The following is a 19,288-nucleotide window of genomic DNA, read 5'->3' as shown; positions in this document are numbered from 1 at the left end:
TAATAACTTACAGTTGTAATGAGGATCAGTTATACTTTATTTAAATTTATAGTAATATATAAATTTATAATTTAAAGTATATAGCACAGCACCTGATACACATTACACACAGTCAATATCAATCAATACATTGTCAATTATTATTATAGTTAGAAAATGTTGTTATTCATCCAAGATGCATAGGAAATACATCACTATCACACTTAAAATATGAACTGCTTATATCCTATTTATGTATAACTTAATATTCTTTAAAAATATTAATAGGTCAATGGACTTACATAACTTATATATTGTATAGACATTATTTATAGTTTACATATAGGTCATAAGTAGGTTTGAACAGAGAAAATCAGAGGATGCAGGGACTTCTTTCCCATACAGACTGTATAACTGTGAACTAAAAATAAAATCATAGTTTAGTGGACGGGTTATATAGCTATTCAAATACTGGACCAAATAATGTTTTTTTTTTTTTGAGACGGAGTCTCACTCTGCCGCCCAGGCTGGAGTGCAGTGGCACAATCTCGGCTCACTGCAAGCTCCACTTCCCGTGTTCACGCCATTCTCCTGCCTCAGCCTCCTGAGTAGCCGGGACTACAGGCGCCCGCCACCACACCTGACTAATTTTTTGTATTTTTAGTAGAGACGGGGTTTCCCGTGTTAGCCAGGATGGTCTCAATCTCCTGACCTCATGATCCGCCCATCTCAGCCTCCCAAAGTGCTGGGATTACAGGTGTGAGCCACTGTGCCTGGCCTGGACCAAATAATTTTAACTACAGTTAGAAATTAGGGTCTTCTGCTTGGCCTATACTTGCTGGGACTGAAGCCCAGGAAGAGGTGTTCTTATGAATACACTTCCAGATTTCAGGAAGATGTGGTACACGTCCCAAGATCTGTAGCACTTTATGTCCCCTTCCCTCACCTACATAGAGCCCAGGCCACAGACTTCAGCGGGGAAGATACCCCTGTCATCACGGCTTCTCTGCCTGGGTGTCTGGGGAAAGACACTGTAATTCTGCCTCTATCAGGCATACTGAGAGAGCTACATTATTGAGGCAAAGGAAGATTAATGGACATATTTACTAGAACCAATAAACAGAAATAACAATGAACAATATATAGATTTGTTCAATAGTAAAGCCTACAATAGAAGTTAAAAAAAAACCCAAAAATACCACTATTAATTATGAAAAGAAATGCATGTGTAAGTAAGTGTCTGGATACAATGGGACAGAGCAGAGGAGGGAATGAAGAATGTTTGTTAGAGATCTTTTAAAATTTCCTTTCATTCTTTTTTAGTTTTCAGGTCTATGTATATCAATATTTTTGTGTATATTCACCAGTCACCTAGAAATTGGTTACATTAATAACTCCTAGAAATATTTAAAATGTTTTTATTTGTGGCTTTGAATATATCTACATTGAGTTAAATCTTGCAAGTATATGATCAGCTGAACGCCAAAAGCCTTCAGAGAAACAGCACGTCTCTGTATGTATGCATGTACATGTACACATAACTTTATATAATTTTATATACAATTTTAAACAAACACATAACAATTTATATATATATAACTTTAAGTCTATCACCTCCTCTGATTCCTGTAACAATCTCCTAAGACATATAAGTCAGGTGTTATTAGTCTCATCTTATAGATGGGGAAACTGAAAATGAGACATAAAATGAACTGCCAAAGTCACAGATAGCGCGCTCATTCACAGGGCCCAGAGTGAGTTCTCTTCTCTCTATTCCAGTATTTTATTTTCATTTAGCTATGACATTGTTTTTTAAAATGCTCTAAGATGTCACAGGCTAAAACTATTGTTTCACTTTTAATACTTGCTATTACTTGAAGGCTTAAATCTTCCTAAACACAGAAATGTTCTTCCCTTTAACAGTATGTGAACATGGGCCAGGTGGGGTGGCTGTAATCCCAGCATTTTGGAAGGCTGAGACAAGTGGACCACTTGAGCCCAGGAGTTCAAGACCAGCCTGGGCAACATGGTGAGACCCCGTCTCTATAAAAAATATAAACATTAGCTGTGCATGGTGTCCTGTGCCTGTAGTCCCAGCTACTTGGGAGGCTTAGACAGGAGAATTACTTGAGCTCGGGAGGCCAAGATCGTGAGCCAAGATCGTGTCACTGCACTCCAGCCGGGACAACAGGGCAAGAGCTTGTCTCCAAAGAAAAAAAAAAGAGGATGTGAATATGGCTTTCCTTAAAAAAAAATTCAGTTTCATGTTCAATATGAACTTTTATGGCCCATATACATGTGTTGTGAAATTCTGATAGGACCATTAAAAAATGCTTGCATTTAATTCCACTATTTGGACAGCTGAATATAAGCCTTAAAAGTTGACATTTATACTGGCAAGCCTGACAGGGCACAAAATCTATAAATGGCAGTGATGGTGGAGACAGAAATATTTTTTCAAGTACTTCGGCAGTGACACTAGGGTGCAGCATTGTCCCTCTTCTCCGGCAAGGTAATCCATTCAGAGGAAACAGAACATAATTTTGATGAAACAATGCCAGAAACCACAGAGTAAAATCTAAAGGCACAAACCATAGAACTCTACAGCTTCTTTTCTGTTGGCAACCTACGATTGTCAGGACTTTGCCAAAAGTAGAACTGGCTTTTCCTTGGAAGCAGGTCAAATATGCTGGTCAAATGTTCCTTCTGGTCCATTTCACTGGCTTCATGTACTAAGGGAGTACTAAGAATGTTAACAAGATTGCAGACATCAGTGCTGGAGGTAGACACAACTGTCAGGTAGTATAAATAAGGGAAAGAAGGTGATGACCTTCAAGGCCTGGCAAGCTGACTTCAGTCAAGATTCTCTTTCCTTTTAACAGAAGGTCATTAGTATGTCTGATTTCCCCAGTTTCCTCTTTAAGATCACATGCACACAAAATATATTCAACAGTCATGGGGAAAATAGATGGGAGTTCATCATTGACTGATTTAAGAACTTGGTAACATGAAGGCTTTGTGTTGAATTTATCTACTGTATATGGAGTGGTCAGTAGTAGGAGCAGTATCATCAGCTGCCCTGGACCCAGGAAGCCCACAGGCATAAAAAACTAGCAAATATTATTCAGGCCTTAAGCTACTATGTTCTGACTCAGCAGTGGCACTGGCACTAACAGAGGTCTGGCTGCTTCCAGTCACTAAAAGCACAACATCAGGTTCCAGTTTTATTAACTGTTTTAAGTAGTCATGCTTGAGTAGACAGTGCTGGTATGAAAATCTATTCTTTAGGGGTGCTTTTTTTTGCAGTCTTACAGACCTCGAATTTCATAAAAATCACTGGGATTCCTATAAAATGCCACAGACCAAAGATCAGGGCTATTTTTGTTCTAGAACTCCCACTTTCTTCCTACTCCACTCCAATTCGGATGGGCCTTGCAAATCCAAAAACTCAAAAAAGGATGCCACACTGCATGCTTTGTGAGAAGAAGCGCCCCAGTTACATTCTAGAAACATGAATACATACATGCCCTCACATGCAAGAACATGCAGACATGAATGAAACTATGTAAATCATCAAGGAGCTATGTAACTGAAACCCAAGAATTTGAGCACAAGAAAGGATCTTATAGAGAATTTAAGTCAGAGTTTCATTTCTCAGATGAAGTTAAGGAACCAAAAGGTTAAATAATTAATGATGAATTCTTTTTTTTTTTGAGACAGAGTCTCGCTCTGTCCCCCAGGCTGGAGTGCAGTGGCATGATCTTGGCTCACTGCAAGCTCTGCCTCCCGGGTTTACATCATTCTCCTGCCTCAGCCTCCCGAGTAGCTGGGACTACAGGCGCCTGCCACCAATGATGAATTCTAATAACAACAGTAATAGATAACTTTTAAAGCACTTACTATGTGCCAGGCACTGTGTAAGCCCTTCATGGGGTGTGTTACATGACTTTCTCAAAGTTGCAGAGTTATTTTGCCAAAGACTCAGGGTTCTCATTTTCTGTTTTGGTGCTCTGAAGAAAAATGAGATGTGTAGCATACCATCCTTCGCCCAGGAAAACAAAACAAAACAACGCAGAACCAACCTGGGTGACCAAGGATACTCAATGGGGACAGGAAGCTCACTGGACAAGGATGGGTACTTTGCCACCAGGCGTCCCATCTCTGATGGTGGGTGCATTTGAAATGACCACAAGCAGAGAATGTATTTGAACTAAAGAACTGGAGCTCAGCCACATGAAGAAAGAGGAGCAGCAAAAAGATCCACACAAGCAACATATAAGCTTCCAGAGCAGAGCAGTTAGGGCTCTGCATAAAACAGCACTTCTACCATGTCTCCACTCACCACACAAATAGTAACACTGTCTGCAGCAGCTGCTTGAAGTAAGAAAGACAAGAGATAAACACTTGATATGCATGTCAAAGGAAAGTCACTGTAAATGTTTTAATGCTATAGACACTGATGTAAAATTACAGTTATTACTTACTCCAAGATTTTTCCTAGTTGATCGACATCTGAACTTCCACGAAAAAGAGGCCTAAAAGAATAAAGACACATTTTAAACAAGAAATGTTCTCAGATTACATTTCAATCATATTTGCCATTATCATTGTTTAACAGGAAGCAAAATATTCTTTATGGGTCGGGAAGAAGTGAAAAAATGGAGACATTTTTCCTTTGGTAAGTGAAGGTTTTCCCTGCATTTCACTTATGGGTAAGGATCTCTCATGAATACCTGGTGATAGATGATTTCCATGTTTTACAATCACGGGCATTCTATTTGCAGTCATTGTAACAACAGTGCTACCATCAAATTCAGTTCCAGGTTTCAAAGATCTGCTTAACTTCGTGACAAGGTGGAACATATTGCCATCCTAGTCTCGAACTATAAATAGGTAGGATTCTTTGAAATTTCTCAGAGCACTCTTTCCATACTACTCTGCTATCAGAGTATTTCCTCATGGGTCTCTCTCCTTTCATTTGTCCTCAATGCTGCAGTGAACCACCTCTGGGTCTATATTTCTAATTATACCACTTTTCTTCCTTCCAATATTATGGCAGCTAACTATTACACGTTCTAAATCTTAACTCTGGGCTTTAGAAGGAATTGTGTCTGCTTCGAACACACAGCCTTCCTTGTCTACATTGAGCATTTAACTGGCAATTTAAAAAGGTCATTTTGTGACATTTCTGGCATTTCCCTAAGAAGAGCAAGTAGCCCCTTGAGGGAGGAGACTTCTCTAGGTTTCCCTATAAATCCCTGCCATACAGCTTTACTCAGACAGATGCAGTTACTAAACATTTGATTTGATTTTGCATACACCTATGGTACAAGTAAACGTTCCTAATTCCTTCCTCAACAAATGCCATAAACAGGTAATTTTCAACACTAATGTATTAAAAATATTTGTAGTCTATTATCAGGTGTGATATTTCTTTTTATATTATATATCAAATTATAGAGCCTTAATCTTGAATTCTTAAATATTTTCTGTGCACAATAAATGAACTCACTATATATGGCCATATATGGAGAATCCTGCAGTCATAGCATTTCAGTGGTTAGAATACACCTTAATGTTTCTCAACCATACTTTCTATTCATGTTACTATTCCTGAAAATAATTATTTCCAAATGCAGTGGAAAAGAATTTACTTATGGCAAGGTGATGGGCTGAATTTTTTTTCCCCCAAATTCATGTTGAAGCCCAACTCCCAAGATCTCTGAATTTAACTGTATTTGGGTATAGAACCTTTAAACAAGTAAGTAAAATAAGACAGGGTGGGCCCTAATCCGATCTGACTGTTTTCCTTGAGAAGAAGCCATTTGGACACAAAGAGATATTGGGGTGCACGTGCACACAGAAAAATAAACATGTGAGAACCATGAGAAGGTAAGCCTAAAAGAGAGCCCTCAGAAGAAACTAAACCTGCTGACACCTTCATCTTGGACTTCCAGCCTCCAGAACTATGAGAAAATAAGCTTTTGTTGTTTAAGCAATCCAGTCTGTTGTGGCAGTCCTATAAAACTAATATAAGCCACCCGCACATCACTAATGCAGCCAAATTCATAAAGAATCATGCAGTTGGGTTCTAAAACACATCTTGACAGGTCTTAAAAGATGACAAGGTGAGAAGTCCAAATTTTTTCTAAAACTTCCAAAAAAAGGCAAAAAATGGAATCTTAACAACTATAATTTATTGAGCATGAATGTTGTATCTGGCCTAGTGCCAAGTGCCCCAAACATAATCTCACTTAATTCTCACAAAAATTCCAGGAGAAATGTAGTAGTATAATCATCCCTATTTTCAGATGAGGAAACTGACTATTGGAGATGTTACATGATTTAATTAAGGGCACGATATTCCCCTCTCCTTTTATTTCTTTTTAGTTAACATGTTGATTTTTCAAGAAATTTTTTTGATTGGGGAAAGGGCCTATTTGGTGATGGACTGTCCTGGGAGTGAATCTCTATTTAGCTGTTTCTTCCTATATGATCTTAGGAAAGTCTCTTAATTTCTTTGACTTAGTTGCTTCATTTGTAAAATGGAGATAATGACACTTACCTCATAGGATCAACTAAGTGAGATTATGAATATATCTCAGCTACTAGAATGCCCAGCTTATAGCAGAGTTACAATTAAGTGGTAACTAAACACACACACACACACACACACAGAGAGAGAGAGAGAGAGAGAGAGACAGAGAGACATCTCTCTTCTTCCTGGCCAATATTATACCCAGATAGTCACGTAAAGTATTTCAAATGGTGAACTAGAAAGGAAGGAACCATTTGCCACTATGTGGTGAGGTCCAAGTCACATTTAAGTCTAACAGTCTTTCCTCTGGGGTCACTATATATTGCTTACATGTTACAGCTCTTACAACTTTATCAAGAAAAGAATTTCCTAAAGGATGAATGCCACATTTTTCAATAAAGATTAATTCTGAATTGGCAATATCACTTCCTGTATGCAGTTTTGCAAAAAAAAAAAAAAAAAAAAAAAAAAAACAAAAAAACAAAACACACACACACACACACACACACACACACACAAACCCTCACTAAGTATTCAAGCCTATCAGTGAGATAAATTTTCTCAGGTCAAATGACCAAGGGGACTAAGTTTCAGATTATATGCCTTTTTAAACAAACAAGTAAAAAAATGCATAGTATCATTTGTAATCTCAGTAACAGTGGCAAACAACATTTAGAAGTTGGGTGTGTTTTTTTAACAGATGAGAAGCGTATACTGGTATGTCTGTTATAGAAAGGAAATGATTCATGCATAATGGGGGATGAAAGATTTCATTTAGTTACAATACTTTCATTGTACTCAAAAGACAAGGAAGTCATGGGTTAACCTATAGAACACCTTTGTAACCTGTATTTGACCTGCAGCTAAGCCTTGACGGCTATTTTTCTTGATTAGTGGAGGAATTTTCCATGTTCATAAAGTGATCTTTCAAAAATATTACTGGATAATATCTATTATTTTATACTCATTCCCATATTCCATTCTAGAGTTGTTATCAGTTAAGTTAAAATTGTTAACTTATCACCTTGCAATTACCACCTATTCAAATAACTGGATTAAGCAGAAAATCAATTAACTGATCTACTTAGTACACACTAATTGACTGATCACCCACTAAGTACATATGGCTGTAATCGGTGCTGGGAGATACTAAGAAATACATATATATAAAATATAAATTATATTTTAAAGTATATAATTATAATGTATGTAATATATAATGTAATAGTCATATGATATACATATAATATGTATTTATACATTAATAATAGGAGACAAGGGGACAAGATATACAGATGCAGAATCACTGAGTAGAAGTTTACCTCATTTTACCAGTGGGAGACAGAAGTCGTGGTCATCATTTCATCTTAATAGAATGTTAGGAGGTGGTTTGATTAACTTTCTTTTACAGAGGAGAAGTAAAGTAACATCTAAGGAAACACAGATGAGTATGTGGCTAAGCTGATCTGTCTGACTTCAATGAACAGCAATACAGAAGAAGTGTTTTAGAAAGACTAATTTGGCAGGGGTTTACTGAGTCAGTAAGAGGGGATGGAAACCAAGCCAAGGAGGTCAACTGGGAAGTCACTGTACAAGTAAGACGACAAGGGCCTCAACTAGGTGGGACAAGGAAATGGCTAGAGATGCAAAGACATTTAGAAGAAGATGATCAGAACTTGATGGAAGTCTGAACATGATTTGAAAGGAGAAGCATGATTTTAAGTTTGTATTATATTATTAGTAAAGACTGGCAGAATGAGATAGATGGAGGTGGTGGGGAGAGGAGATTAGAAGGTAATTGACTTAGTTTTAAATATTTTCCTTTTATAATAAAATTATATAAAACATTTCACTGAAATTTAGGAATGAATAATCTGCAAAAAAGGTAGTTAGGCATACCTAACTGTATATACCCAAGAGCATTAACATGCAGGTTCACATAAAAACTTGTACATGAATGTTCATAGCAGCATTATTCATAATAGCCAAAAAGTGGCAACAATCCAAATGTCCATCAACTGATAAATGGATAAACAGAATGTGGTATGGACTTATAAAGGAATATCAGTGAGTCATAAAAAGAATGAAGTACTGAGACAACATGGGGGACCCTTGAAACCATTATGCTCAGTAAAAGCAGCCAGTCACAAACGACCACACATAATATGATTCCATTTATATAGACAATGTAAATTTATAGGATCAGAAAGTAGACTGGTTGTTGCCTGGGACTAGGGGATTTGAGGGAACTGACTGTAAGCAGACTGAAGCTCTATTCCCTTGAAAATTTCCTGTGTTGAAATCTTAATCCCTAAGGTGATGGCATTAGGAACTGGGGGCCTTTGGGAGGTAATTATGTCAAGAGAGGGATTAGTGCCCTTATAACAGAGACCCTGGAAGGCTCCCTTGTCCCTTTTGTCATATGAAGACACAGCAAGATGACGATCATCAATGAATGAGGAAATGAACCCTCTCCAGATACTGGCTCTGATCTTGGACTTCCCAGCCTCCAGAACTATGCGGAATAACTTTTTGTTGTTTATAAGCCAATCCAGTTCATGGTATTTTGTTAGCAACCCAAGCTGACCAAGACAGATTGCTAATGGGTATGGTGTTTCTTTTTGGGGAGATAAAAATGTTCTAAAATTGATTGTGGTGATAGTGGCACAACTCTGTGAATACGCTAAACTGAAAAAAAACACTGAATTGTACTATTTATATTGGTGAATTGTGTGGTTTTATCAATTATATTTTGATAGATCTGTTAAAAAAGGTGGTTAAGAAATTATATTTCCAAGCAAACATTACAGATTCAGGAGGAGGGTAAAAAAACTGCTAAGAATTTGGAACCCATCCACACACACACAAAAATAAATAAAAAAAAAAACTGCTAGGAAAACTGTTAGGTCTACATATATGAAAGGCTTAAGCACATGGTATTAAAGTACAGTGACAAACATTTTACCATATATTCAATCAAGTACTTGTCTGGAGACATGTGCTCCACAAGTTTTGATAATCTATTGTTATGATCTGAATCTTTCCAAACACCTGATTTATCAGATTGGGGTTAAATAATAAACCAAAAATGTCTATGCATGCATGCCAAAAAAAAAAAAAACAGGCACTGGTATGAAACTATTATCTTATGCTTCACTTTGGATGGTGAGATGATGAATGATTTATTTTCTGCATTTTTCTACTTTTCTATACTGCATTTTATGAGTGTTAATTAGTTTTAAAATCAGAAGGAAAAAACCCGACAACATTGCCTCTTGCCACATACTGAATGTATATGATCTGTTCATCTCACCTCTTCATTCCCTACTTTAATACTAATGCACTCTATTATACTTGTTTACCTGTTGGTCTCTACACACAAACTGGAAGTTCTCTGAGGACAGGGCCAAACCTTACTTGATTCTGTATTCAGATTACTTAATTTACTGCCCAGTTTGGCTATAATTGGAACTCAATTAATACATGCTGAGTGGTTATTGCTCCTCTCTGCAAGAAGGATTTCTGTCCCTTCTTTCCTTCAACTTCAGCTCCTCCTGTCTCAAAATTCACTTCCTTGGTTCATCTCTGCGTAACTCAAGTGCAAGCAGGTGTATCTGCAGAGATACGTATATATGATTAGATGTATACACACCAAGAGCCAACTCCAAATCCAATTTATATTGTATCTGTTTATGCTTTAATCTGTCTGTGGCACCAGACAATATCTGCCTGCAAATAATGTGTATTTAAAAACTGGGGCTGGCTGACAATTATTCTCCTATATCCAAAACCTTGCGAAAACCTTCACAGAAGCAGCAAGAGGCAAGCAGGATAGGAACTTTGCCCTCCAGTGCTTGCTTCAGCCAGGTATGCAGGCTAGGGATGGTCTCCTTGGAAGACAAAGAAAGAGAAGTGTTGAAAAAAAGTGTAGCAAAGGCAAAACAGTATAGGATTAAGGAGGGTGGGGAGGGGAAAGACGCACTTGAAGAAGTAAAACTGGTCCAGAAAGGGAGAAGGGCTGGTAGGAAACAGCACAGAAAAAAACAATTTAAAGCCCAAGTAATGAGAAGGAAAGACTGTGGCAGAAAGAAGAATCTGAGACGAAGTTCCGTCACAGAGACTGAGACTGATAGGAAAAAACCTCTGCCAGGCAAGGGAGGTGCCACTTAGAGGAAAGACTTGTGTCTCTAACACAAGTTAGAGTGTGTGCTGGCATCACTGTCCATAGGAGGGACTATGAGTCTGGTAATTTCCTTAAAAATAAATAGCTGAATTAATTTTTCCTTATTACCAGATGTGAATAATTTATTTATCCACAGAGGGCTCATATTTACTAGACTATGAGTAACTTCCTCTAGAGAGAGAGGGAGAGAAAGAAAGAGAGGGAGAGCAGAGAGACAAACCCTACCATTTTTCAACTCAAAATTGAGGATCAAAATTAAACTAGAACTCACCAAACTACTTCAGATTTCTGAAACATTACAAAACTCATAAATTAATATATTTACTGAGTCAATTTTACATATGACTAAAATAAGACTAAGTGGTCATTGAGATGAAAAAGTCATCTCTAATCACTGACAAAAATTGAATGAGTATCTCCCATTTGCAAGAAATAATTATTTCTCTTAAATATTCAAAGAATTTCATTTCTATTTTCCCCATGTCATCTCTTCCTGCCTTAGTCTGCTCAGGCTGCAATAACAGAGTACTGCAATCTGGGTGGCTTAAACAACAGAAATTAATTTTCTTGTGGGTCTGGACGGTGGAAAACCTGAGATCAGGGTGCCAGCATGGTAACTCAACAATTTAGGCTTCTGGTAAGATCCCTCTTCCTGGCTTGTACCTGCTTTCTTGCTATGTACTCATGTGGCTAGAGAGAGGGCATGCTCTTCGGTGTCTCTTCTTATAATGGCACTAATCCAATCATGGGAGTCCCATCCTCATGACCTCATTTAACCCTAATAATCTCCCAGAAGCCCCATCTCCAAATAGCATCACAATGGGGGTTAGGGCTTCAATGTAAGAATTTTGGAAGGGACACAAACATTCAGTCAGTAACACATCCTTCCTCCTATTACTGAATACAATATACCTTCCATAATTTTAAAATTAAAAAGCTGGGCTGGCACATCCTTGCCCACTATAGCAGCAATGAATGTGGTTTGTCTTTCTGTGACTAGGATCCAACTCTTCATTTTATATACTTTTGGATATTTTTTCTTGCCAAATCACATGATTTATTTATTTATTTATTTCCCTTTCAAAGCCTCCCTTATCTCTTGCTCTCCAATCACACTGTTCAGGGGGATTGTTAAGGCTGGGAAAGAAACGATGATATATTTAGCACTTTCTAAGGGCTGGGTTCCTAAAACATTATTGCATTTTAATTCTCAATCTAACTGTGAAGTTAGGCGACTAGCAAGTACTGAATAACTATGCAACTGAAAGAAAGTTTTAGAAAGAGGAAAATAAATCTGAGTCAAACTTAGGAAGCTACAATTTGCAAGGATAAAGACTTTATATTAGTGTTATTAACAAATTGGAGGCAAGTCAAGGATATGGTGCCCCCATGGAATCACCCCTGTCCCCCTGGGCTTCTCTAATAGTCAGATATCGCAGGCTCAACACTCCGGGGAATACTGTCTTCTGTCTCTTCATATAACCACAGAGCTTGGATAACCTTCCTGCTCCCTTGTGGAAATTCTAGCTATAATACTCACTATACTTTAAATTGGGCTTAGCATTGAAAAACTTTAATGACAACATGCTGGGAGGTCATTTGGAGCAAAGGTGATAGTGTGGTGTGGAGACAGAATAGAAGATTAGAGACGATCAGGGACACCTGGCAACATTAGTGCCATTGATTAATTAGTGAGACTTTGATTATTAACTGGGCTCAGGGCTTATCAATTGCCTTCATTCTGCAGCAGAACTCTGAACTACAGATATCACTCAACCAAATTAGAACCTCACCATACCCCGTAATAAACTTATTCTGTCTCACAACTCCTAGTCTTGCTTTATACTGTGCCTTCCTGGGAGAGAAGGCAAAGCTTTACCAGGGAATTCGTTCATGAGTGGGAACCTTAGCACTGTTGTTCTTCAATACCTGGTCATTTGGGTAGGAGAGGGCCCAGGAATAGGGTAACCAACGAGCCCAGTTTGCCCAAGATTGTCCCAGTTTCAGTACTGAAAATGCTGTGTCCTGGGAAACCTCTCTGTCCCAGGCAAACCGGGATGGTTGGTCACCCAATCCAGGAGACTCAGAACAAGAGGCTGTAGAAGACAGAATTTTTTTAAAAAATTAAGTTCTTTGTTATTTCAGTGGGGCAGGCTGTTTAAAAAAATCAAATAAGCATACCTCAAAACAATCAGAATGAAAGTGGTCCAGACAGACAGGTTTTATTCTATTTTTTCCTAATAACTCGCTGCTACTGTGTAATAAGGGACTAGACCGGGGGCAGTCCCCTCTTCATACCACAATTCAAGATGTTATTTCTCTCTCTCAGTAAATTACCTTGTAAAACTGTACGCATCTTGCCTCTTTGGCAGGGAAAGAGCATTGCCTATGGTTAGGTCCACAGTGTTAAATTAGTAGTCTGCAGGAAGTGCTGGATCTAAGGAGGCAACCACAACTAGGGGGTCACTGGCGGGGAGCTACCTACACATATAGGATGACAAGGAGATTTCATCCAATTTGGTTGGTAGTGATAGGCTGTAAGCTGGGTTGAGAATGATTCTCAAGTGCTATGTAGGTGTAACAAGAGAGAGTGCTACGTTAATCAGTAACACACACCTCTGAAAACGAACTAGCTAAGTGAATCAAGTTTTCTCTCATGATAGGCTGACTTCAAAACAATATTGACACAAGGAATAAAAATTAGAAAATACAAAAGTAAGTCTGTCTAATAGAGACATTTCAACAGCACATACTACATACATTACGGTAACCAAAATGTGGCTCTCAAAACCACTTCTTACTTTTAACCTCTGAATCCACTGGTTTTGTCTTCAACACAACATTTTTTTGCCAAAGGCAGTCTTATGGGCTCTGTTGTGGGTGCATCTTTGAGTATATAATTATCGTCACCTCTATGCTCACACACCTTTCTCTTGCAAAAACTCTAATATTGACATCAGCCGGATGTCAACAAAATGACATTTTTCTGAGGCTGAAGGTTTTCATGTTGCCTTTGGGGGAAAATAATCACTAGACATTTTTCTGAAATGGAAGTGTCTGTTGGCTGAAGTGGCTTCTTTAAAAAAAAGAAGGTTTGCTCAAAATGGAACCAAAAGTATCAGTCATAGAGCATTACAAATGATCTAAAAATATTCTCAAATTGGATTCAATCATTGGTTAAAAATAGTCCAAACACTGAAAGACTGATTTTCTCATTTTTTCCTTAAAAAATTATAATGTGCTCAACATATAAATAAGGGCTCTGGCCGTTGAATGTCAGTGATGTTGTCTACCAGTGTCTAGTATTGAGAGTTTAGTGTGATGATTAATCAACAAAAGCTAGCATTTATTTTATCAGAATAAAATTTTACTGGCCCAACAGCAAGTTTAACTTTTTCAAAAAGCTTATTTACTGAATTTATATGCTGAATGATACATCATGGGTACTGTCAAAAATAGCAAATGATTGCATGCCTGCATTAAAACATCTCATGTACACCATATATATCTACTATGTAGCCACAAAAATTCAAAATAAAAAATTTAAAAAGTAACAGATTATTTTGATTATAAAATACATATACATTGTAGAAAATTTGGAAAATAGAGTAAATAGATGAAAATAAAATACACAGCATCGCTTCCATTCTTTTCTCTTTTTATATACAAATGGATATGATGGTATCTCTAAAGATTTTTTTTTTCCAAACAAGCTAAGATGGCACCATATCCCAGGGCAGGATCTGAGTCTTGACTATAGTCCTTAATTTTGAACAAGTATAGGGTGACAAGAAAGTGCATAACAAAGCTATGACTGAATAAAACTCAAACCTTGGTGAAGACAAGAATCAAGGACACATTAAAAAAACTATGGGTACACACACATTTTTCACCTACCTCTTAGTTTATATCTTATGACAGGGAGCAGGAGTAATCTTTTCTTTTTCCTTTATGAATGGTAAAGACAACTGGTATCCTGTCTGAATATAATATGCCTATCCAGCACACTTTGGGTAGAATCCAATGATGTGTGATAACTCAACAATCTGGTACAGGAAACAGAGCCCACAACATTCCTCAGAAATTTCACAGGCAATCTAGACAGAACAGACCTATTTGAATAGGGATTTTTTTGTTCAGTAATATTTGAAGGATGCAATTTTTCACGGTGGATACATTGGGTTTGTGACAGATGCAAATTCAGATATGAATAAAACACAATTAAATGATTCAGACTCTGGAGCTGTGCTTCCACAGACCTGATTTCTGCATGGGCCAAACAAAGGAAAGTTGGTGTTTGACAACTGTGGATGACTCATCAGAGGAAGTTCTTACCATGTGGATGTGCTTGTTGAAATAAAACTGGTTAACAAAGCTAGCCTTTTTTTTTCTCCCTCTGTGGGCCAGCGAGGGTTTCATTTTAGGAAATGGAAGTGTCAATGTGGACAAACTGTTCTGAAGTATTTATAGCATAATGTAATGTGTTAGTTTCCTTAAACTGCCTTTGGACAAAGAATATGTGAATGGAAAATAAGATCTGAATTTCTAATACTGTCTGTGTCATCTGAACTATATTATGAGTATAAAATGATTTAGCACTGTGATATGTACAGACTGTGATAGGAATGTAGTGTAGCTACAGTGGGGTGTGCTAGTGGCTTCCCAATTAATTTTAAGAGCTCTTTTATTCATTAAGGATATTACATCTTTGTCATATTCATTCATTTTCTCCAAGACTATCATGTGCTTTTTAACTTGGCCGTGTTTTTATTTTCTGATGAACAAAAGTTTTCAGTTTTTATATAATCAAATATATTAGTATTTTTGTTTGTGACTTTTTAATGCTTTGAAAATATATCTCCATTCCAGGGTCACAAATACTTCTCACAGTTTCTTTATTCTTTTATGGTTTCACTTTTAATATTTAACTCTTTAAGCCATCTGTCATTTGTTCTGTGGTAAGGAATAGTGATAATCTAATCAGGTTACCATTTTTCCCCCATGAAATTGACCAATTACCCTATTCTCATTTGTTGCATATGCCGTTCTGTCCTCCCGGATTTGTGATTTATGATAAGTTGCATCACTTCCTAAATTAGGGTTTCAAGTCTCATTCTCTATTCTGTTCCATTAATGTCTGTCACTTCTGCTGATACCACATTATTTTTATTATTGTAATTGTATAATGTATTTTAGTGCTTGGTAGCAGGAGTTTCTCTTCATAACTTTTTTTTTTTTTTGTAACAAAAAATTCTTGGCTATTTTCACCAGTTTATCTTTTCCAAATGCATTTCAGGAAATCCCACTGGAATTCTGACTGGAGTTGCATAAACCTATGAATTAATTTGGAAAGATTTTATATCCTTACAACCATTCAATCCTCTTGTTCAGGAAAATGGAATATTTAGTATCTTTCTAATAATCAAATATTCTCTATATCTAGGTAAGTCATTTTTATGTCTATCAATCAAGTTTTATAGTTTTCTTGATACAAGTTCCACACATTGATTTACATCCATCTACATTTTTGGTTTTTATACTGGGAATGAGATGGAGCTGCTGCTAACTCTGGAGAAACTTACTGCTGATCTTTTACCTTTGGACATGATCCTGACTATTCTCCTGAGTGAGGGATTATCTTAGATTTCAAAAGTGTAGGAAGCAAAGGACAAGAGGGACATGTTGGGGGATGTAGCAGAGTCTGTTTTATATTCATAGTGAGAAGACTCTGAACCTCCCAGGAGGGCTCTAAAGGTTAAAAAACATGCAACCAAAAGCACCGAAGATTAGTAAAAAGAAATAATGTGCAGTAAGTGCTCAGAGGGATGACTCATTGCATTGGATCATCCTTGGGAAACCACCTACTAAGCAGAATTTAGCAGCTGAAGCGTTATTTTTGGTGCACAGTTTATTGCTACTTCCTCTTGGGAAAAAAAGATTAATCCTAGCTCCCTAAAACACTTAAGAATGGTCATCCTGGCAAACCAGCGTGTCAGGTAACAATGCTGTTTCTAGATCAGGGCAGTGTTGGGTCCCCTGTAGAGATTTCTTTAGAACAAGAGAGAAGCACTTTACCACATGTTATGGAAAGGAGTATAGACCAGGAGACAGAAGATCCAGCTCTTAATGCTGGCTCTGTAACTGATTAACAAATAAATCCCAGAGTGCAGGCAGGCCACTTAATCTCTGCTCATCTGTAAAAAAAACAGATATCACAGCTTCTGTCGTACTTCATATCACGGATGAAAATAACACAAAACAATAAACCATGTGAATAAAGCAGTCAGAACTGCTGAGAAAAAAAATTAACCTGCTCAGTAAAAGTAAGGCTACCAATCAAGAACAAATAGAACAAATTCTTACTCGTTCCAAAGTTATTTATTTTCGCTTAATACTGTATTACCTTCTCCTTTTTCTCTGCCCTGTGGTTTCTTTTCCTTGTTTCATTATGACTAAATATGCAAGGAAAATTCAGTGCTGTTATTTTGGTCCTATCTTCGGACCAAATCTCTAGATTTAATTTACCCATGATACCCTTCTGTGCTATTTACAAAGATCACTAAGAAAACTTTAAATATGATGAAATTAGGAAAATGACAAATAAGGGGATAAATGCGTTTCCTTATTTAGGTGAGGACTATGGCTGAGGAGATTCTGTAACTTAGACATAGTCAGGGACATGATAAGAGCAGGAGCTGTAATCAGTTTTGCTAATGATGATTTCTAAACAATACTATTTTATCAAGTGTTTAAACGCAATCTATCACAGCACATTTAAAAAAGTTGTAGCAAATATTTTTCGATTTGTTACTATTTTTTGAGACACGGTCTCATTCTGTTGCCCAGGCTGGGGTGCAGTGAAGTGATCTCAGCTTGCTGAAGCCTCTACTTTCCAGGCTCCATCATTCACCCACCTCAGCCTCCTGAGTAGCTGGGACCACAGGGGTGTGCCACCACACCTGGCTAATGTTTGTTTTGTAGAGATAGGGTTTTGCCATGTTGCCCAGGCTGGTTTCGAACTCCTGAGCTCAAGTGATCCACTGCCTTAGCCTCGCAAAGTGCTGGGATTACAGGTGTTCACCACTGCGCCCAGTTAACACAAATATTAAGGTCAACTTCCGGTTTCAGGAGAAACTATTTAGCTTATTTATGAAGCAAATGAACTTACAAGAATGAGAAGGCTGAGGGGATATGATTATATATAAGATCCATTTGCATTATACATTCTCTAGAGAGGTACAACTGTCATATTTTTGATTTTACAACTATAAGAGAAAAATATCACTGGCAAAAGTTTTATGTCACTCATAAGAAATGAAACAGCATTTGATAAAAAACAGCATGTACGGGAAGAAATAATTACATTTTGGTAAACATATATGTTAAAAAAAAAAATCTATGAAATGTGCTTTTTTGCCCCCTGAGATGGAATGCCCAGGCTGGAGTGCAGCGGCACAATCTTGGCTCACTGCAACTTCTGCCTCCCGGGTTCAAGCGATTCTCCTGCCTCAGCCTCCCAAGCAGCTGGGATTACAGGTATGCGCCACCATGCCGACTAATTTTTGTATTTTTAGTAGAGACAGGGTTTTGCCATGTTAGCCAGGCTGGTCTCGAACTCCTGACCGCAGGTGATCTGCCCACCTCGGTCTCAAAGTGCTGGGATTACAGGTGTGTGAGCCACTGAGCCTAGCCTGATTGCTTGTGTTTTCCTAAATGAAAACTTCAAAAATTTTGCTAGTGTATTACTCTTTAATATGAAAGCACAATAAAAGTTGTTAAAAATACAGCCATATGTTGCTACACTTATGGTTTTAGAAAGAGATGCATATGTAGACATAAAAAAAAAAAGCTTCAGGAGGTATTTCTTCTATAATGTACTTAAGACTATGTGGCCACAGAGGGCTGTCAGGTTTTATAGACCTACGGGTTAAACAGCAACTGACTGTTTTACTCAAAAACTCCTTTTGAATTTAGAAAACAATTTAGTCATGTCTACTTCCAATATAAAGGATAATTACTGACCATTTAGACTTCATGATCATCACTGGTAGTCTTGGCATTATAACTGAGGGACACAGTTTCCTTGAAAATGAAATTTAGGTTCTTTTAAACTATAAAATAACTTCTGACCACTTTTGGCTAGATTAAAATCCTGAAGGAATTTTAAGGAAATATATAAGAGACTTTCACCTGAAGATCATTATTTTTAAGAAATTAAGTAGATAAAAACCAGTGTGACCTAAAAATGTTGAGTAAATAACTTTTCTTCAACATCAACAGCTAATAATAATAATAAAGGCAATTTACTGAACACTTATTATGGGAAAGGGGCTGCTTTGCTTTGTTTTACATATGTTGTCTCATTTACTCCTAATAACACTCTGCTAGGTAAATATCATTATCCTCATTTCAAAGGGAGAAACTGAGATTTAGGTTAAGTCAAGATCAAATATCAAATTAAAAAACTCTAACATCTACTATGCAATAACAGCCAACGACAAGGCCAATGGTATACATACAAGGTGATTACCATGTTTTGGGGAAGCAGAAAAAAGAGAATGTTGAGATAAATTTCAAAATTTGATCAC

At 37.3% G+C, this 19,288-nt stretch overlaps 1 protein-coding gene across 4 annotated transcripts in view; it reads right to left on the bottom strand.

The window, feature by feature from the left end:
- The window catches only part of CDK6 (cyclin dependent kinase 6), a 238,100-nt gene that overhangs the window by 14,508 nt on the left and 204,304 nt on the right, over window positions 1-19,288 (bottom strand). For all 4 annotated transcript variants that reach the window (XM_025378782.1, XM_025378784.1, XM_025378783.1 and 1 more), the window contains one exon: window positions 4,464-4,514. In XM_025378782.1, the coding sequence (XP_025234567.1) occupies window positions 4,464-4,514 (51 nt within the window). The remainder of the gene's footprint in view (window positions 1-4,463; window positions 4,515-19,288) is intronic.

The sequence above is a fragment of the Theropithecus gelada genome, chromosome 3 (assembly GCF_003255815.1).
Source record: "Theropithecus gelada isolate Dixy chromosome 3, Tgel_1.0, whole genome shotgun sequence".
In the NCBI taxonomy this organism is placed as follows: domain Eukaryota; kingdom Metazoa; phylum Chordata; class Mammalia; order Primates; family Cercopithecidae; genus Theropithecus; species Theropithecus gelada.
This window is presented reverse-complemented; position numbering and strand designations above follow the sequence as displayed.